The sequence below is a fragment of the Cydia pomonella genome, unplaced genomic scaffold (assembly GCF_033807575.1).
Source record: "Cydia pomonella isolate Wapato2018A unplaced genomic scaffold, ilCydPomo1 PGA_scaffold_163, whole genome shotgun sequence".
Classification (NCBI taxonomy): Eukaryota; Metazoa; Arthropoda; class Insecta; order Lepidoptera; family Tortricidae; genus Cydia; species Cydia pomonella.
In genome coordinates this window covers 129,550-152,380 of record NW_026907805.1, presented here as the reverse complement: position 1 = coordinate 152,380, position 22,831 = coordinate 129,550, and the positions used below count along the sequence as shown (strand labels likewise).

Sequence of the window (22,831 nt, the reverse complement as noted above, 5' to 3'; positions counted from 1 at the left end):
TGATGAGCACCTTCAATCTAGATGAGGTCCAGGGTCTCATGATGGAGTCAGGAGCTGGTCACCAGAACTCCTAATCTACTCATCATAACTCCATCGTGTTTGGGTTCAATAGAGTTGCCCTGACGAGCACCATCAATCTAGATGAGGTCCAGGGTCTCATGATGGAGTCAGGAGCTGGTCACCAGAACTCCTAATCTACTCATCATAACTCCATCGTGTTTGGGCTCAATAGATTTGCCCTGATGAACACCATCGATCTAGATGAGGCCCAGGGTCTCATGATGGAGTCAGGAGTTGGTCACCAGAACTCCTAAACTAGTCATCATAACCTCATCGTGTTCGGGCTCAATAGATTTGCCCTGAAGAGCATCATCAATCTAGATAAAGTCCAGGGTCTCATGATGGAGTCAGGAGTTGGTCACTAGAACTCCTAATCTACTCATTATAATTCCAACGTGTTTGGGCTCAAAAGATTTGCCCTGATGAGCACCATCGATCTAGATGAGGTCCAGGGTCTCATGATGGAGTCAGGAGTTGGTCACCAGAACTCCTACTCCACTCATCATAACTCCATCGTGTTTGGGCTCAATAGAGTTGCCCTGACGAGCACCTTCAATCTAGATGAGGTCCAGGGTCTCATGATGGAGTCAGGAGCTGGTCACCAGAACTCCTAATCTACTCATCATAACTCCATCGTGTTTGGGTTCAATAGAGTTGCCCTGACGAGCACCATCAATCTAGATGAGGTCCAGGGTCTCATGATGGAGCCAGGAGCTGGTTACCAGAACTCCTAATCTACTCATCATAACTCCATCGTGTTTGGGCTCAATAGATTTGCCCTGATGAACACCATCGATCTAGATGAGGCCCAGGGTCTCATGATGGAGTCAGGAGTTGGTCACCAGAACTCCTAATCTACTCATCATAACCTCATCGTGTTCGGGCTCAATAGATTTGCCCTGACGAGCATCATCAATCTAGATAAAGTCCAGGGTCTCATGATGGAGTCAGGAGTTGGTCACTAGAACTCCTAATCTACTCATTATAATTCCAATGTGTTTGGGCTCAAAAGATTTGCCCTGATGAGCACCATCGTTCTAGATGAGGTCCAGGGTCTCATGATGGAGTCAGGAGTTGGTCACCAGAACTCCTAATCTACTCATCATAACTCCATCGTGTTTGGGCTCAATAGATTTGCCCTGATGAAAACCATCGATCTAGATGAGGCCCAGGGTCTCATGATGGAGTCAGGAGTTGGTCACCAGAACTCCTAATCTACTCATCATAACCTCATCGTGTTAGGGCTCAATAGATTTGCCCTGACGAGCATCATCAATCTAGATAAAGTCCAGGGTCTCATGATGGAGTCAGGAGTTGGTCACTAGAACTCCTAATCTACTCATTATAATTCCAACGTGTTTGGGCTCAAAAGATTTGCCCTGACGAGCACCATCGATCTAGATGAGGTCCAGGGTCTCATGATGGAGTCAGGAGTTGGTCACCAGAACTCCATCGTGTATGGGCTCAATAGAGTTGCCCTGACGAGCACCATCAATCTAGATCAGGTCCAGGGTCTCATGATGGACTCAGGAGTTGATCACCAGAACTCCTAGTCTATTCATCATAACTCCATAGATTAGGAGTTCTGGTGACCAACTACTGAGTCCATGAGACCCTCGACTTAATCTAGATCGATGGTACTCGTCAGGGCAAATCTTTTGAGCCCAAACACGATGGAATTATAATGAGTAGATTAGGAGTTCTAGTGACCAACTCCTGACTCCATCATGAGACCCTGAACATCATCTAGATTGATGGTACTCGTGAGGGCAAATCTATTGAGCCCAAACACGATGGAGTTATGATGAGTAGATTAGGAATTATGGTGACCAACTCCTGACTCCATCATGAGACCCTGGACTTCATCTAGATCGATGGTACTCGTCAGGGCAAATCTTTTGAGCCCAAACACGATGGAATTATAATGAGTAGATTAGGAGTTCTGGTGACCAACTCCTGACTCCATCATGAGACCCTGGACTTCATCTAGATCGATGGTACTCGTCAGGGCAAATCTTTTGAGCCCAAACACGATGGAATTATAATGAGTAGATTAGGAGTTCTAGTGACCAACTCCTGACTCCATCATGAGACCCTGGACTTCATTTAGATCGATGGTACTCGTCAGGGCAAATCTATTGAGCTCGAATACGATGGAGTTATGATGAGTAGATTAGGAATTATGGTGACCAACTCCTGACTCCATCATGAGACCCTGGACTTCATCTAGATCGATGGTACTCGTCAGGGCAAATCTTTTGAGCCCAAACACGATGGAATTATAATGAGTAGATTAGGAGTTCTGGTGACCAACTCCTGACTCCATCATGAGACCCTGGACTTCATCTAGATCGATGGTACTCGTCAGGGCAAATCTTTTGAGCCCAAACACGATGGAATTATAATGAGTAGATTAGGAGTTCTAGTGACCAACTCCTGACTCCATCATGAGACCCTGGACTTCATCTAGATCGATGGTACTCGTCAGGGCAAATCTTTTGAGCCCAAACACGATGGAATTATAATGAGTAGATTAGGAGTTCTAGTGACCAACTCCTGACTCCATCATGAGACCCTGAACATCATCTAGATTGATGGTGCTCGTGAGGGCAAATCTATTGAGCCCAAACACGATGGAGTTATGATGAGTAGATTAGGAATTATGGTGACCAACTCCTGACTCCATCATGAGACCCTGAACATCATCTAGATTGATGGTGCTCGTGAGGGCAAATCTATTGAGCCCAAACACGATGGAGTTATGATGAGTAGATTAGGATTTATGGTGACCAACTCCTGACTCCATCATGAGACCCTGGACTTCATCTAGATCGATGGTACTCGTCAGGGCAAATCTTTTGAGCCCAAACACGATGGAATTATAATGAGTAGATTAGGAGTTCTGGTGACCAACTCCTGACTCCATCATGAGACCCTGGACTTCATTTAGATCGATGGTACTCGTCAGGGCAAATCTATTGAGCTCGAATACGATGGAATTATAATGAGTAGATTAGGAGTTCTAGTGACCTACTCCTGACTCCATCATGAGACCCTGGACTTCATCTAGATTGATGGTGCTCATCAGGGTAAATCTATTGAGCCCAAACTCGATGGAGTTATGATGAGTAGATTAGGAGTTCTGGGGAGTTCTGGTGACCAACTCCTGACTCCGTCATGAGACCCTGGACCTCATCTAGATCGATGGTGTTCGTCAGGGCAAATCTTTTGAGCCCAAGCACGATGGAATTATAATGAGTAGATTAGGAGTTCTGGTGACCAACTCCTGACTCCATCATAAGAACCTGGATGGACTTCATTCGGGTCAAAAATAATAATACAAACCCTAACGTGATTTCAAATAACACTGAAACTCTATAGCACTAATGTGCGCAAACGATTGGCATCTTGACTACGCAGCATGGGTGCGTAGCCACCATGCCAATCGATACGACAACGAAACACTATCTGTCTCTCTCTCGTACTAATATGCACAAACGATTGGCATCTTGGCTGGGCAGCATGGGTGCGTAGCCAACATGCCAAACGTTTACAATACGACAAGGAAACACTATCTGTCTCTCTATCGCACTAATATGCGCAATCGATTGGCTTCTTGGCTGGGTATCATGGGTGCGTAGCCAACATGCCAATCGTTTACGATATGACAACGAAACACTACTCTCTCTCTATCGCACTAATATACGCAAACGATTGGTATTTTGGCTAGGCACTAAGCAAGTGTGTGGCCAACATGCCAATCGTTTACGATACGACAAGGAAACACTATCTGTCTCTCTATCGCACTAATATACTTTATTTATACCTGCAGTCATTTAGTAACTTCTTCATTTTCCATTGGTGTGAAAGAGACAGAATAAAGAGCAAGGGTTATAGTACACTCTGTAGTCTGTACACTTAGTAGTAGTGTGCATAAAAAAAAAACTAACTAACTAACTAAAAAATACAACAAAATAAAGAGTGCCCATATGATATCATATGACACTAAAATTAATGTTGCTTGAAATTATATTGAAAACTATCAAGATTATTCTAGTCTGCATTGAAACGCGCGTCGCGTTGCCGGCGCTCGCGTACCGAGCGCCAACGCCATCTATCGAGCGTTATTTCGTGAAATCGGAGAACGCTCCAAGGATTAAGGGCTCTTAACCACCCAACTCGAGTTAACTCGAGTCCTCTGAGTAGGTACTCTGATTAAAGACTCGACTGCGTCTTATAGATTCTTATGATTAAGTTGAAACTCGTGTCCTTTTTAACTTGTTAGGGGCTCTCGAGTCTTTTGTAGAAACATTTTTAGGTAACATTCATTTTATTTACAAGAATATCAAAATACATTGTCTTCATGTAAAATTCATAGGTAGATTTTGATAAATCTTACAAATTATTGACGGATCTTTATTTGCCAGGTTCCAGTCCTTTTCAGTTGTGCTTGAAAAAGACTCAATAAAGGACTAGACTGTGAACTTTAACGTCGCAGAAGTTTTATTAGCGCAGAATCTCGAAAAAACGAGTCGAGTTCTTCATATTTAGACTCAAAAGACTCGATTTACTACCAACGCTATTGCAAAGATATCTACTTTTAGGAAATGTTTGTCGTCGATTGAACGGGTTCTAGCTAATATTTTTTTAATATAGGTAGTTATCATCGTCCTCAGTGTGAAATTTGTAAACCTTATTACAAGGACATAAGACACTGTTTTAAACTTTCACGATTTCTACACATTATTAAAAGAGAGGTATGGGCATTGTGAATGTCATCTCGCTTTGTGTGGTAGGGCACAGCGCAGCGGATGTCATTCCAGATCTAGAGCAGAGCCCAACTGAGGAAGTACCTTCACCTTACAGAAAACCGCACCCAAATTAACACTAGACCCACCGCACCCAAAAATACCTAATACAAACGGGACTTACGGTAATAAGTTTTAAATTAAGAGATAGAATATAAGAGAAGACCTCTCAGACCACGGGAATAACACCGTCCTCGTAACGTCGGAGGTAAATTTTAAACTTAATACGCGATTAAGTATGTATTAGTTAATAAGGACATAAGATCCATCAATCAAATGAGAGTGTTGCTGTTAGTACCCTGTCAGGGCATCCGCTAGCGAGGGCGGGTGCACGGACCGGGTGCACACACGCGGATGCCATTGCAGCCCGCGTAGCCAAAGTGCATATCGTTCACGCTCCGTGGCGAATGAAACGCAACTGTAACAGTCGCACTAATATGAAAGAGTGATAGAGAGAGAGATGACTACGCTACGCTACGGAGCGTTAACGATTGTAACGCTGGCTACGCGGCCAGGTAAACTCAGTCGCACGCGTCCGCGGCACTTAACGTTGCTTATGCTATTTTTCGATAGGTGATCCGCTCACCCGCTCCGTGCAACCGCGCCAGCTTACGGACGCCCTTAAACAGTCCTAAAGTCAATGTAGGTCAGATTGTATCATTCTTATCGCACCAGCAAGTCAATAGTTACTCGTCAACCTATCCTTAGGATTTGTCATAGTTGTGAAATACCCTAAATATATGTAGGTATCCTAATTATATCTAGAATACTAATAGATAAGCGGTAAGAATAGCCGTGCAACACATCACAAAGCTCATTCGTAGATAGCTCCAGGAAAGTCCCAGAGAGATAATATAAACAATGTTGTCTGATTCTAGTGTCATTCACGAAGACGCGTGACTTGACTCCTATTGCCATGTTATTAAAGGTGAGATTTGACAAATCTGCGCGTCATCCTCGATAACACGATCAGCTTAATGACGAACATACCTGCGGGAGGTCCCTGATTTATTTATTTAATATTTATATTAAGTAAGGACTGAAGACATTTCATAATATTATGAAATTAAGATTTAATTCTTTACCATTAATAATCCCGACTTATCAGAGGCTTTTGCTGGCACTGGCGCTGCGCGCTGGTGGCCTAGCGGTAAGAGCGTGCGACTTGCAATCCGGACGTCGCGGGTTCAAACCCCGGGTCGTACCAATGAGTTTTTAGGAACTTATGTATGTACGAAATATCATTTGATATGACACCACTCGCTTTTCGGTGAAGGAAAAACATCGTGAGGAAATCGGACCAATCCCAATAAGGTCTTTTGTTAAGGTTCCGTAGCCAAATGGCAAAAAACGGAACCCTTATGGATTCGTCATGTCTGTCTGTCCGTCCGTATGTCACAGCCACTTTTTTCCGAAACTATAGGAACTATACTGTTGAAACTTAGTAAGTAGATGTACCTATTATGTGAACCACATTAAGATTTTCACACAAAAATAGAAATAAAACAATAAATTTTGGGGTTCCCCATACTTTTAGAACTGAAACTCAAACATTTTTTTTTCATCAAACCCATACGTGTGGGGTATCTAATGGATAGGTCTTCAAAAATGATATTGAGGTTTCTAATATATTTTTTTTCTAAACTGACTAGTTTGTGCGAGAGACACTTCCTAAGTGGTCAAAATGTGTCCCCCCCCCTGTAACTTCTAAAATAAGAGAATGATAAAATTAAAAAATGTTTATGTACATTACCATGCAAACTTCCACCGAGAATTGGTTTGAACGAGATCTAGTAATTAGTTTAAAAAAAAAAATTGGGGTTCCCCATACGTGGTCCCTAATGAGTTTGATAATTACCGTCTTGTATTTTTATCGTAAAATTGAATATTTGTGGTTCACCTGTGAAAATATATACCACAATCAGCAAAACCTTGTTACACAATATTTTTTACCCATTTTTTCAATATTTCGCAATTAAATGCTAAGCTCCGTCATTCACGTATTTTGGAAATATCTCGAAAATACGTCATCAAGTCGGGGATACCAATTATTATTCAAAGTTTCTACAATGTCTACCATATTAAAATTGTTTTTTTTTTGTTCTGCACATGCTTGGTTTAATCAGTTAATAATATTGACATCATAATTATTTACAAATGACTTAAAAGATTTGAGAGCCGCACTCTGTATATAGCTCTAAAATGGTATAAGAAAGTATTTAATTTCAGTAGTATATTGATATAAATACTACCACAATGGTATGTTTTTAACATTGGCAACATGTGCGAGTGAGACGCGCCCCACTTTTGCTATCTCAAGTGGACCGTTTTCTCTGGTCTGGGAAGAACACCTTTCTGCCTCCGTGATAAGGTTCAATTTACTATAACAAAAAAAGTTAGAGTGTGCTCCACTTTATATCTCCATGATCACAGCGGAATCGAAATAAACGTCAATATTGACATGTCGTTTAGTTATAGATCTTTTAAAGATCTTAAACGTGTCTTTATCATTCTTCGAATCGGGCCGAAAGTTAAATTTGCAAAGGCACTCCCTTAAAGAGTAGGTTGTGTCCTATACAAAACTTAATGAACTGTTTACACTTAAGGAGTATTTGGGTCATTCCTGTTCCTACTTAATTGAATTATTGAACACCGTTATCTTGATAAAAAACCCTACTAATAATTCGAAATCCTTATCTTTCTACGTCACAGCTTATCGTTGTAGAAGGAGAGCTAGCTGCAAAAAATTCAGCTCATTTTATAACGATTACATTTATTATGGTTAATTTCTGGACTACCATATTCTGGTTGCTGAAGTCAGCGGTTAGGAAGCCCCTCCCTTCCTCCTTTGATGTGTAGAAAATTCAATTCGAGAAAAGGATGGTACGGCCTAGATGCTTTTTTGCTCGACTTGGTGGGGGCACTGCCGATAAATTAGATTTCAGATTAGGTACGGTTTTTTTGTGTAAGTTTGTAATAAATACTACTAACTAGAACTAATCCTGACTGTCATGATGAAATTGATGATTACACACAGATGACCCAAAAATACGTTGACAAAGTTTTTTTTTAATGTGCATATTGTTAATACATAATTTTACACAGCCAAAGGAGAACATTTTAAAGATAAAACATGTATGTTGACGGCACCAATCATGGGACAGTTAAAGATAAAACATGTATGTTGACGGCACCAATCATGGGACAGTTAAAGATAAAACATGTATGTTGACGGCACCAATCATGGGACACTTAAAAGATAAAACCTGTATGTTGACGGCACCAATCATGGGACAGTTAAAAGACAATTTGGAGTATTTTTGATATTTCACCGACATCTGTATAATTTCTAAAGCTTTATGCTTTAAAAGTTGAATGTCCAATTCATCCTTTATGTTTTCTATGTAATAAAAAAATATATGAATAATGAATGAAAGCTACTGCAATTGGTTTCAATAGTATTAACCAATTAAAACTGTGGTTTTTTACCCCAGTCATGGGATGTATGGTGCCATTAATTTTCAAACTAACAAATATCAATGAAAAATTAAACTTAAGCAGCTCTTTGGCTCTTGTTTATGGTAAAATGTTGCCAGCGATTAAAAACTGACGGTAAAAACTTGTTTTACAGAATTTGTCCATACCATCCCATGCCTGTTCCATTATGAGTTGTTTCCTATAAGTTATTTCAGTCAAATGATTTGAATTTTTAATGACATTTTATAAAAGACGTGTAAGTAAGAAAAATATCGGTAAAATAAATTGCCAAGAATATTCTTGGGCCCACCTGTACATGGTTCGGAAGTATACTAAAACTAGAACAAAACAATTAAAATTTGACTGCCGGCTCTCAGTCTACTGCGAATCATGGCCAAAGATATCACCTCGGCTACACATACACACCTATGTAACACCTATAGTTCTGCGTAACCATTTGTTTACATTCAGCTTTAGTGAGTTTGTCTGTTATTGCTAGCGTAGCGAACTGCATCCCTGTTCTCTTAGACACTGTATTTACCATAAATCTGTTGACTTCAATGTGAAATAGTGAAGTAACGAGTGAGGCGGTGCAATAAGACGCGATGGGAGTGCCGATGTTGAAGAACTGTTGCTTTTGCGCGAGTTTACACACAGGAATGCTCATTATAGCGTATTTGTATTCAGTGAGTATACGGCCTGCAATTCTAGTGCTTACAAATAGCTATTCGGTCTAACATTATTGAATTAAGTGGATTACCTAAGGGTATATTTTGTAATTTTAAGGTTATTTGAAAGAATCCAATCTCCACTGATTTGTTTGAGATTAGGTACATTATCTCAAAACAAAAGAAAATCATTTCATACTTTTGGCATTTATGCGTGTTGCGGCACATCTATTAGCGAATTCTATTTTGTTCCAATATACTCTTAGCGTACACTCAAAAAACATTTGAAATTTATAGATTCAAGAATGATATACTTTAACTGTAATTCAGAAATTGAGCTTATCGCCTGGAATAAAGAAGCGTCTCAATATATAAACGATTACTATTGCTGTTAAAAATAATCAGGCGTTAGAATAATGGTGAAGCGAAGTTAAGATTCGAAATGAAAATTATCATGCTGGAAGTCGCCAGCTACATGCTGACATGATGCAATTTCTAGGCAATTTCTTCTTTATACGTGTTTTTTTTTTTATACAGGTGGTAACAAAAATATTGGGGATTCTTTCAAGGGCATATTCGGTATCGTGTAAAGTTGCAAAATTCTTTTTTTTTAACTTTTTTTCACGGACATGGACGGACACCCTTGTATGCATTTTGCTTCGTTTATGTTTACGCATAAAAATATGTATATTCTATTAAGCTTCTGTACCGTTATTTGAAGCCTATTTAATATTTGAGAGTGCGATGCTGTTTGACAGATGACGTAGCGGTTCACTATAGGCTGACACCTACCCCCTTGGAACTCGTATTTCAAGTTTTACCCCGCTCCACCAGGCGCCCGTGGCGTACGGCCGCGGAGCTCTTCATTGGCGTTCTGTTTGTCGGAACGTTCGGTTCACTGCAAAAAATTCTTAGAAATCCTTAGATTCTTAGAATTTTTTGTAAGTACTAATTAAAAGTATTGTAAACGGTTTTACCGTTCGATTGTTAATATTACTTCAATGATTTGATGTACAGCTTGTGTTCGTTAATAATGTATTTAGCAAAGCTGACACCTCATCGATTCACATCGCGAGCGCAGCGAAGCTGTCGTGTAAGTAAGCGATTCTTATTTTATTTTGTTTACAGCGAATCGAATCATTTTATGCACGGAGCAGGTCCTTGAAAAAGTGTAAATGTGAATGGCAGTTTATAGGCCACAGTTTTATTGTCCTCCGAAAAGGGAGGTTATAACGGTTCCTATTACAGTATAGAACTGCCTAACTTAGGAATAACTAAAAAGACGCGCTCTGCGACGTCGTAGTTTATGCTAATCAACTTGTGATTTTGCATTAAGTAACCTTAGGGTAATTACAATAATAATGATCGTAAGATATATATGACCTGATATTTTCCGTGCATTTCCAGATTTTCTGGTACTGTGCTGCTGTGATACAAATTTTTTTTTTTTGCATTTAAATCGAAATATCACAATAAAGGCTGGATTTGGAAGTACCCCCAATTTTAGAATGCTTGAGAACTGGGGCTAAAACGCCTAAAATAAGCTAGAATAAGAAGTCATTAAAGAAATACCATGTTTGGTATTGCCATGGGTACCATTAAACAGTAAAGTTACTCTAGTATCATGCTGGCTACCAAATTAGGGTCCTGTCTGCCTTGAAGTCGACGAAGCCCCGCTGTCGCGGGGCTTCTATTTCCGCTCTGAGGGACGAAAGGTAACTAACAAACCTACATCGAAAACCTCCTTTTCGATCTTTTTGTTTATATCCTTTGGAAAGTTTTTTCTTAATAATATCAATTTTGGATGCACAGTACCGTCAATATCTTTGTGAATTTTATTTTCAATTAAGTTATTTGTACGTAATAATAAATAGTGCAACTGCAAAAAGTGCCTTCTAGTTAAAGCAAGGGATTTAAAAGTGAAACTCTTGTATGTAAAACTGACATATCCCCATTCAGTTGTGTTATTGTGAATTTCGTTTAAGGAGTTTTATTATATTTATATACGTATAAAATGTTAGTTTTTACATGTATAACTGCATACAGGAGGGGCACTATTTACCCCTTTGCTATAACTATAACCCTTGTGAGAAAAGGAGGTTCGAAGTATCTTTTCATGACTTAAGAACGTAATTGAGACTGGGAGGTCGGGTGGTTACAGACCGCCGCTGCTTGCACAGGGCATAACACATATCCTGCTGCGTAAGCAGAGTTGAACAATCTTGCATTATGTTAAATTAGCCTACTGTAAGCTTTCCCACCTGCGCAAGGTGTGGAGAAATTTACTACCATTGCGTAACTTATTGTACCTATACTACCTGTACCTATTATGGATATCCGCCATGGCCTACTACAATAACTATCCTGCTACTTAGCAGAAGGTTTATTAAAATATAAATATGTGCTGTTAAGCATACATACACTATTTAGCCAGCTGAAGACCTGCCGCCTGCGCAAGGTGTGCGATTTTCATTATCCTGCTACGCTAGCAGATGAAGCAAAATGGCTACTATAAGACCAGTATACTTAATACAATGAACATGGTTCCAAACGCGTTCCAAAGGCGTGTGAAAATGATTAGTCACTGGGGCTAAAAGTCAGACATGGTTTTGATACTGTTAGTAGATAAAAGTATATTAAGATCATACAACATGCCTGCGCAAGGCGTGCAACATCCATTTGCCTGCCGCGCAAGCGGGTATCAATTGGTTCAAGGTATCATTAATCAAATATTGGTACTACAAAGCATTTATGATACAAGTACCTACTTAACATGTATCTATTTCCATAAGCCAAGATTTCAACTCCCATGTAAATCTCCGCCTAATTCATAATAATAATTCATAATCATTTATTTGCACATAAAAAGCCTACGCAAGGTATTCGAGAAATAATTTTTACTATCGTTTTGCTGCGAAAACACACCCCACTAAACATGGGACTGGCCCAGGAAGACCATAAAACCCTAAAAAGATAAAATAAGCCTTGACACACTCACTGCCAGCGACCCGCTAGGCGTATTCCCTTTTAGTAGGCGCTTTGCGAGACATACTGTTTTCTCGCGTTATCAACTTCGCTCGTAACGCGTACCTAGCTCACGCTGGCACTGAATGTGTTAACTGGCTTTCCGGTGAGTAATATTAAAAATCACCATAAGTGGTTCATACCTCATACGTGGCCCATTCAGTCATGCTAATAATCTTGATAATATATAATAATAATCTTGTTCATGATACTGATCGTTGAATTAAAATTTTTTTTTTTTTAATTTGTTTTGAATTGCCTTAATCAACCGGCCGCCCCGCCGCTACATAGTTCTAATGATTTAAAGATATAAATATATTACCCTGGACTGGTTCAAGGCTCTTGGCCATTCATCATTTAACCCCATTTGGGTCAAACACAACAAAGGTTGGGAAAAATGTATCCCGCCCGTAGCAGCATAACAAGAGTGCAACAGCATAGCGTAGCTTGAACTCCGTTAACGTCGCGTTGTCTACAGGAAAGACGTGAAGGACTTAATAAAATGTCTATGACCCACAACTGGTATATAATCATAGCTCAATGCAACTCATCAACGCAGTCCAAATGAAAGAAAGCCATTTCGGTTATTAATCTAGATGAATACATCAGGCGTTAAAATATATGTCCTAGATGTCGGGACGACTTCTTGTTAATAGGCACAAGTGCTTTTTTGGATAACGGATACAAACCCATAAGGGTTGAGATACATACATTTACCTATTGGTTCGAATCTACTTTAAAAGACTGTGTTGTTATGATATTCAATATAAAACATTACAAATTTCCCGGGTGGAATTAAGCAGGCGTACATAAGCTACGGAGACTGCTTACCATCAGGCGGGCCGTATGCTTGTTTGCCACCGACGTAGTAAAAAAGGCAAGCAACCTCGAAGGTTATTTCTATACCAAGGTTCATTAATTGATGTCCTATGAAATTATTCCCATAAGTATTCAGTTTTTGGCAACAATAATGTACAAGACAAAGTTTCTGTATTGTATACTGTATGTTACAAAATATATATGTGAGAATCAGTGAGCTCACTGAGATAATATTAGAATTGCTTTAAATCACTGTTGATACAATGTAAATGCTAGACAAGTCTGCGCCATTGGGCATGGGCATGCCACAGGTTGAATTACCTACTTATATATAGTTCTCAAATCTCGTTTAAAGTAATGTAACATTAGTTTTTCTTCAAAAACATAAAAATAGGAAGACTACTTAATGCCAAATGATTAAATACTGATTATTTTAACGAAGGTCGTTGACCTTACTATCTAACCCGTCAGTCAATAACATATCCTTGGTAAGATAAATAGTTATGTCCATACATCGCGCGCTTCCTTGAGCTTGCACCAGGTAGTACAAGTAGGTAAACCTGAAATAAGGTACGAGTATATTTGTGGACAAAGCTGGGACTACCAGTTAGCATGGCTATTACTTATATGTTTTAAATTATGCGAATTGTAATTTATTCAAACACTTTAGCGAACGTAGATCTATCATCTACGCACAGGCCTAACCTTGGCTTATCAGGAACGCAGACATTGTAATATGTGAAATACCAGACGATACAAAGAACCAAGCGGGAGAGCACTCTCCTGGCAGAATTTTCAAGATTAAATTGTAGCTCACTAACTGAAATTGACGAGCTTTTAGTGCCAATAATACAGATCTTGTTTAAGATTTTAATCAGTCACTTTGTGTTTTTAATATGTATGAAACTAAAGGCCAAGTAAGTATATTCAGGTGAAAGCCTTAAATATACCTATACATCTTGCATGATGGTACATAATTTCAACATGATACTCGTAATAATGATACCTCCAAGAGGAAAATCCTAGTATTATTTTTGCTGTATTGCAGGCATTGAATTGATAAAGGTTATGTTCTTACCATACTGGCCATAATTATTGTACATGTAATAAAATAAAACCACATTATAGGCTGGTTAAAGTATGGGCTTAGGCCCAAAAATATTTTAGAATACTCTCTGGGGTAAGACTACCATCGTAGCGAATATCAAAGAAAAATTAAAATGGTTACAGCAAATAAGATTTGTTGTGTATTATGATTGAAAATTGGATATTCTACGAGCTTATTTACATTCTGAATGGCTATGCACTGTACACAACTACAACGGGGAGAGTGGTAACGGGTTGAACTCTTTTGGATGAGTAACATAAAGCTGTTAACCTTTTGAACGCCACGCCTATCGTACGCGACGCGTAATCGTGAACCTTGTCGGTATGCATGAAGGTTGATATGTGGCTGTAGCCGCGCGCGTCATATGACTTCTTTGGCGGTCAAAAGGTTAATAGCGCTACCAAATTAACCTACTATATCACTTACTATTTGTTAATTAAGAATGTTCAGAAGCGGGAAAATAAGGACAGCTAATGTTAATCCATGAATTAATTGTCCGAGAGCCTGATTACTTCTACAATATAATAGACACTATTGCATGTTGTGATAAGTGCACTTTTCATATGATTTACTTTGCCCTTAAGACTGTAGGATTTTTGGAAAACAAACAAGCAAAGCTCTGAAAAATGTATATAAAAATGGTTTTTGTGAGCCAATAAGTTAAATGGTATCCTGCCTCATAAGTAAATACCAATATTTGGTAACCAGGGTAAAAGACACTTAAAAGTGTCAATAATCAAGTTTATTTTCTTTTTGGCAAAGTAATATAAGGTCGAATACGAGTCAGTTTGTTAGAATGTGGACCTTGAAATCAATTGAAAGTATTGAAACACATATAATGATCTCAATGTTATTTTTGGATGGTTAAAATAAAAAGTATAATTATGTTTTCATAATTTATTTTAATAAACATACAGTTTTCTATATTTATAGGTCCTATCTATAAATAACATTGTAAAGTAAAATATGTCACTGCACACTTTAAGCCTTTTCACATTCATCCATGTACACGGATTGTTAAGTACACTTGTACTTGTTGTCTCCACCATTTTCACATATCAGTATAAATTAATCACATTGGCGTTTTCTGACCACCAGGCGATCACAGACACGTCTCAAATATTAAATAGGCTTCAAATAACGGTACAGAAGCTTAATAGCAGCGTTTTACCTTACAATAAAACGCTTATTAAGCGAAATACCTTATTTGAAGCCTATATTTTTAAATTCGCCTGTGGCTACAACACTCAGTTGCAATAAACCAAATCACTTATATAATGCCAGTCGAGGGTATTTTTAACTCACTGCGTTTTCTCCTACCATGCAGGTTGCAATAAGCAATATCTATAGTCTATACATACAGGTCAACTGGTATGTCTCTTCATATTGAAAACGAAATAATAAATAATATCAAATGCAATCCTTTTTGGAATGTGGTATATTGCAACTTCGTTTTATTTATATTTCGAGACCCAATGAAGAGCTCCGCGGCCGTACGCCACGGGCGCCTGGTGGAGCGGGGTAAAACTTGAAATACGAGTTCCAAGGGGGTAGGTGTCAGCCTATAGTGAACCGCTACGTCATCTGTCAAACAGCATCGCACTCTCAAATATTAAATAGGCTTCAAATAAGGTATTTCGCTTAATAAGCGTTTTATTGTAAGGTAAAACGCTGCTATTCATGCCGGAGGGTACAGTCACCTGCAGCAAAGAGAATTGATTGTAATAGAGAGGGTAAAGTCTAAAAAAACCTGCACCTTTGTTTGTCATCCAAAACAGGTTGCGCTGATTTGCGCCATATATTTTGCGGTCACTGAATTGTCAAATATCAAATTTTGACAATCAGAGTTGGAGCACAATGTATGGAGCTGTACAGCGCCATCTCGTTTACCTATCAAATTCGAAGCAGGAAATTGTCTTAGGTTTTACGCATCTTAATTAATGTATCTTCGCCTACAATAATGATCTTGCACAATGAAAAGCGTCAAAAGTCTGACAAGACGGTAATTTTTCAGCTACCTATATGCAAAGTAACGTTGCAAAATTCAATGGAAATTAGTAATTTTTAATCTATTTACAGCCAGCCCATCCCTTGCAAATATAATGTAGTTTATATTGAATTTCTTTCCTGGCGTGTACTCTTAATTCAAATTGGTAGGTGACAATTCAATTGCATATACCTGTATATTGATTCATGAGACGTGATCAGGTCAGGACTAACCCTACACACTCAGTAGATAAATGTGAATTGATTGTTTACCATCGTATTTAATAAATAAGTGAAACAACCTCATCTTTTATTGTATTATAATTGTAGGGTCACCATACATGTCGTAAATTGGATAAAAACTTTTACAAAAAAAAATACGTTAATCTTACTACCGAATACTCGTACGAAACAGTTGCTTATAACTTACACAATGTGCAATGTTGATCCTGCTCAGTGCTCACGTCTGCTGAATCACACTGTATTACCGAAATTTGGCATGGTCCCGTTTCAAAAACATATCAGTCGTGCATATTATTATTAACGCTTGAAACCTTTTAATTTACACTACTCCTGCGGTGGCAGCATGGTTCCATTTTTATCACTTGTCACTATGCCCGTCATTTTCGCGCTGACATACTTGTTAGAACGTGACAGGCATGGTGACAAATGATAAAGAGCCGACCATCTTAGCTCTACTGATAAAATGACGATTTATGAACTTGTGCAATTTTCGTTACATTGCGGTGTTTGGTTGATCGACTGCATTCATTGTACTCTGTAGTTAGCAATGTATCGAATATTGAATGAACTTTTTTGAACAGTCTAAAGTAGTCCAAATGGAACTTCAAAATGTATGTTCCAGATATGGGCTCTAGTAGAGCTGATAGGGTACTGTCTAATAGTGACGTTTCGTCCGCTGGAGTCGGTTCGCGGCGACGGCGGGCTGTCCATGAGCAAGTACGTCACGTTCGTGGTGTCGGCGGGCGTGACGGGAGTGCATCTGCTGTGCTCGCTGCTGCTTATACTGGCGGCATACAAGGTATATACAATTTTACCTAACAATTAACCTATTGCTATTGTTCGAGATAAGATGAACTTTAAAAGAAACCTAACGCGTTTACAGAAGCTGTCATACCTCACGCTGCCATGGACGATAGTGACCGGTCTCCTGACGGCGATGTACTTCGTGCTGTGTCTGACCGGCATCAGCCTCGTGCTGCAGGACTCGGGAGAGCAGCTAGGGATGGAGGCCGTCTTCATCTGCGTGCAATTCGTCAGGATCTGTGAGTATAGCTAGCTTGTTTACAGAAGCTGTCATACCTCACGCTGCCATGGACGATAGTGACCGGTCTCCTGACGGCGATGTACTTCGTGCTGTGTCTGACCGGCATCAGCCTCGTGCTGCAGAACTCGGGAGAGCAGCTAGGGATGGAGGCCGTCTTCATCTGCGTCCAATTCGTCAGGATCTGTGAGTATAGCTAGCTTGTTTAAAGAAGCTGTCATACCACAAGGTGCCATGGACGGTAGTGACCGGTCTCCTGACGGCGATGTACTTCATGCTGTGTCTGACCGGCATCAGCCTCTTACTGCAGGACTTAGAGGAGCAGCTCGGCTTGGAGGCCATCTTCATCTGCGTGCTGTTTATCAGGATCTGTGAGTATAGCAACTGTCGCTGCAATTGATTTATGGGCGAACTCACGTAGAATAATTCAGCAGCTCCTTGTTAGTAAAGCAGAAACGTATCTTCGCGGTTGGTTGAAGATTAGGAAGATTCACCTTCTCCACCTCCACTGATATCCAGATTTTTCAAAAGCACTGGTAGCTAGGACTGTGTACTGTATGTTTTTGATTTCAAAAATGTTTTCAGTGACGTATAAATATTGACGATGAAAAGATTTATTATGGCACGAACGCGGCGCATAGCGTGCTTTCAGATAGAACGGTGAGAGAAGTTTTTTTACACTTTACTAAAAATAGGTAGCTTCCATATAAGTATTTTCACATAGCTTAGGTATACTGTCATCTGTCATCTCCATACAATTTATCCTTAAAACCTTTGTTTGAAAAAAAAAGTAAAATTTGTTAAATATGACATTCACTGAGGGTTGCAAAATAGTCTGTGCCCGTTTATGACTTAAAGCCTCTGACATAGTAGGATTCTAATAGTTCGAGTTTACAATCCTTGAAATGGATTTGTGACGGCACCTGTACCTAAGCAAATACCTAAATTAAGAGGGGGCAGTTGTTTTTGTATTCATTTTTTACACGTTTTAATAAAGGGCAAATGCCATACTCGTAAAAAACACACGGAAACAAGACTATCTTTGCGAGGGCAGACTGTAAACAAAACCTTAAAAGGTTAACGTTGGCTCGATATGCATGAGCGGTAGAGAGGCAGATGAAATGATTTTCGTTTGTCGCGGTAGGGCTACTTGTTACGATAATGCTGCTATATGTTCCAGGCATCTCCGTGTACTGCATCATGGTGGTGCACAGCCGCCACAAGCAGATCATGGCGGAGGAGGACGAGCACCGCTTCCTACAATCAGGAAGAATCAACAAGGGGAAGAACGAAGACTATCCTCTCATACGAATATAGAACTGCTACCTTATGGCCAAATTTATTTATTTTAACCTATAAGTTTCCGTTTTTCCTTTTGAGGTAGATACGGAAGCCTAAAAACCACATAAATTAATTACTTTACATTTGTCGAGTATCCAGACAATAATAATTAGAGCATCTGTAAACTGAAATGATGTTTTTTAACTTTGTACGAGAAATCGGCGAATATAAAAAATTTCAAAACAATGATTCTACTTTTTAAAGAATAAATCAGTATGTATATGTATATGTTTACCTATGCTTTAGCGGGTATACGTTCATAGGCAACGAGAAGTATTTTTTAAGAGGAAGAAGGTTTTGTACGAAATAACTATACGAGTATTGTTTACCGAATCCGAATACCGAGTTATTTAAGTTCACTAAGTAGGTATTATAAATTGATGATTGTGATAATTTTATAAGTTTATTATTTAATTACCGCAAAGTGTGCCTAAACTGCTCTTCCAGTGGGAAATTGTGGTTTATAATTTACGATAGGGTTCACGACAGCGCGTTCTATATATGTTAACGGCACCAATGATGGGACTTTTAAGAGAAAATTTTGAGTATTTTTGTGTTGAGATTTTTCACCGACATCTGTAAAATTACTGTCGCGTTATGATTTAAAAGTTGAATGTCCAATTCGTCCTCTATGTTTTCTATGTATTGAAAGCTACTGCAATCGGTTTCAATATCATTAACAAATGAAAACTATGGTTTTTGCTCCAGTCATGGGATGTATGGCGTCATTAATTTTCAAACTAATAAATATCAATGAAAAATTAAACTTAAGCAGCTCTTTGGCTCTTGTTTATGGTAAAATGTTGTCAGCGTTTAAAAACTGATGGTAAATACTTGCTTTACAGGATTTGTCAGTACCATCCCATTATTGGTGCCTGTTCCATTACAGGGGTGTTTACTATAATAGGCGTAATAATTAACTTAAGATAATTAGTACCTGGGCGACCGAGCTTTGCTCGGTTATAACTATTTATTGTAATATGGTGGTGTATAGGTGATAAATGATAATCGTAACTACATTTTTTTACTAAATTAAACTTGTCTAAAACAATAAAAATTAAAAAAAAAAATATAAACTTGAACATATATGTTCAAAAAAACAAAAGTTAGTCACCGGGCGAGATTCGAACCCGTAACACTCGTTTAGCAGTCCGCGTCTTAACCCGCTGGACCAGACGGACAGTGGCCGGCTACACGAAATTAGCGACCATATCCTGCGACGAAAGAAAAACGCATGAAAACTCGAAAACACGCGTTTTCCCAAACATAAGACTAATCTAGATCGATTGTTTACCCCCAAAAACCCCCATATACCAAATTTCAGCAAAATCGTTAGAGCCGTTTCCGAGATCCCGGAATATATATATATATATATATACAAGAATTGCTCGTTTAAAGGTATAAGATATGTAATACTGTCTCACTATTCATAAGTGCTTGTTGCTAGGCCTACACGAATAAAGTATATTTGAACGAACTGAACTGCGTGGCGTTGTAAGAGTTATATTTAATATTTAAATTATGTTGTTTGTACTCCATTACTTTCCTCGCTTTCTTGTATGTGTTTGAACAGGTTTATAAGATTGATATATTTTTTTATAGCGGTGAATTTTTTAAATATGCTTTGCAATTTTAAACTTGATTGTCTGGGGTCCTTCTCTAAACTCGGCAGCATAAGCAAGGAATCTAAAAAAATCTGCGATGAAATAAAAAAAAGGTCTTTCATTACATTTAAAAACAATCCTTGTCACATAACACTAGAAGGAAAAATAATTACAAAATATATTCAGGAATTGCAAAATATTTCTTACTTTTTCCTCATAACCAAGCCAGGCAGGTAGGTATTAAAGCACTACATAATTTTTTTGTCCATTACGATTCAATGCGACAATGCAGCGAGTGTGATGGGCACCTTTGCATTCGAGGCAGCGCGATATGACCTACAGGCAAGTAGTTATTCATTCAGAACATTAATAAATAAATAAGCTAATTTTGAGGGATGTAAAGTAACTGATACATAAATATAAACAATAAATACATTGATAGTTATTTTAGGGTTTGTAATGTAGGTAGTTAATAAATACTTTGATAAACGCCTGACAGCGCAGGTAGATAGAAGACGCATTCTTGCAATACACGAATACTCCTGACGGTTGTGTTTCCTTGTGCTCCTGTAAATATAATTATCCCGGGGGATTTATTGAGTACGTTACAGTGGCGACGAGTCAATTAAATAGGAGATCTCTCGACGGACAAAAAAATTAACACTGAAGTTCGATATGTCGATCGGAAAGTTGAGTGTGTTCGATGTTAAGTGCGGGGTGTGGTCGTCATACGTGGATCGGCTCAATATGTACTTGAAGGTTAATAAAGTGGCGGACGATATGAAGTTACCAGTGCTTATCGCGTCTATGGGGGACGAAGCATATGAACTATTGGTGAATTTGGCTAGCCCGAAAGAACCTGCGGCGTTAACATTTGACGAGGCGGTAAAGTGCATGAGTCATCACTTACAGCCGGCGCCATCGGCGTTGGCGGAGCGGTTCCGGTTTAGACAAAGGAGACAGAGCGCGGATGAAACAATAGCCGGTTATGTAGCGGAATTAAAAAGATTGTCAAGATATTGCAAGTTCGGAGAAAAACTGGATGACAACATGCGGGATCAGTTCGTGTGTGGGATCAGGAGTGACATTATTCGCCAGCGGCTATTTGCGGAGAGTGACGACGTGACCTATGCGCGAGCGGTGAAGGTCGCGACCGCCCTCGAGGCGGCGGAACGGGACGCGGCCGCGGTGGAGGCGAAGGGGTCACGGGAATCGGAGGCTAGCGGGAGCGGCGGCGGCGGAGAGGCGGCCGCGGTGCATGCGCTCGCGCCGGCTGGCGGGAGCGGCCTACGCAAGCGGCAAGGTGGCGGAGCGGGCCCGGCATGGGCCAGCCAGCAGCGAGCGGGATTCGGGAGGGCCAACCGGCCCAACGGGGGCCCTGTAGTTGGGCCGCAACAACGCTATTCGTCTTGTGGGGCCTGTGGCGCACAAAACCATACCTACGGGAGCTGTCGCTATAAAAACTTTGTATGCAGCAAGTGCCAGCGCACTGGTCATTTACGCCGGGTTTGCCCAGAGTGGGGGAGGGCGGAGATAAGTGGCCTGCATTTTGGAAATGCACAACAGATGGAGCACGCGGAGACCAGCGGGAATGATTATGACATCGAACAAGAGTTAAACCATCTGTGTTTGAACGACTATAAACCAGTAAGTGTTTCTGTGTATACAGACAGTAAACTTGTTACTATGGAAATTGATACGGGCACAGCAATTGCCTGTATAAGTAAGAAAATGTATGACGACCTATTTAACTATTGTGAGTTGGAATCCGGTAATACTGTTTTCACATTTATCAATAATTATAAGTTTAAACCATGGGGCATGATTAGACCTACAGTTAGATACGGCAATATAACGAAAGTTTTGCAATTATTTATAATAGATTCCGGTACGACTTCATTAATAGGAAGGCAATGGTTGGCCGAATTAGGTATTAAGGTTCCGGATATCCCTATTCCCAAATTTAGCTGTAACTTTGTATCTGGGAAAGAGGAGTTAAAGCATGTGAATGACAAGATTGTTAATTTGCTCGACAGATATAAGGAGCTGTTCAGTGGCGGTCTGGGTCGGTACACGGGCGGCAAGGCGACGCTGGCGGTGCGCGAGGGGGCGGCGCCGGTGTTCCACCGCGCGCGACCGCTGCCGTACGCGCTGTGTGCGCGGGTGGACGCCGAGCTGGACGCCATGCTGCGCGCGGGCGTCATCGAGCCCGTGGACCACTCTGACTGGGCCTCGCCACTGGTACCAATTCCTAAGCCTGACGGCACTCTTAGATTATGTGCGGACTATAAATCTACTTTGAACCCCGTCTTACTGATCGATCGTTATCCTTTGCCTAAAATTGACGATGTGTTAGTAGGTTTAAACGGTAATAAATATTTTAGCAAGATTGACTTATCGCAGGCATACAACCAGGTGGAACTGGATGAGTCTAAGTTGTACACCGTAATAAATACTCATCGAGGCCTCTTCAGGTATAATCGTTTAGTTTATGGACTGGCATCGAGTGTAGGTATTTTCCAAAGAATAATGACGGTTTTATTAAAAGGAATTCCAAACGTTCAGGTATTTTTGGACGATGTGATAATAGGGGGAAAGACAGAGGCGGAGCATATTAACTCTCTGGAATTGGTTCTGCAACGTTTGTTAGA

The 22,831-nt window shown here is 39.8% G+C and overlaps 2 protein-coding genes across 2 annotated transcripts; both read left to right on the top strand.

Moving 5' to 3' along the window:
• Positions 1–6,966: 6,966 nt before the first annotated feature.
• LOC133533416 (uncharacterized) lies at positions 6,967–18,565 on the top strand. The gene is made up of 4 exons (XM_061872393.1): positions 6,967–9,031; positions 16,816–16,992; positions 17,077–17,236; positions 18,416–18,565. The coding sequence occupies exons 1-4, from the start codon at positions 8,951–8,953 to the stop codon at positions 18,550–18,552; spliced, it is 555 nt and encodes a 184-aa protein (XP_061728377.1). The 5' UTR covers positions 6,967–8,950; the 3' UTR covers positions 18,553–18,565.
• A 21-nt stretch (positions 18,566–18,586) lies between these two features.
• Positions 18,587–22,764, top strand: LOC133533424 (uncharacterized protein K02A2.6-like). Its single transcript, XM_061872401.1, has 2 exons — positions 18,587–22,654; positions 22,746–22,764. Exons 1-2 carry the CDS (start codon positions 20,856–20,858, stop codon positions 22,762–22,764), a joined length of 1,818 nt encoding a protein of 605 aa, XP_061728385.1. The 5' UTR covers positions 18,587–20,855.
• Positions 22,765–22,831: the final 67 nt, after the last annotated feature.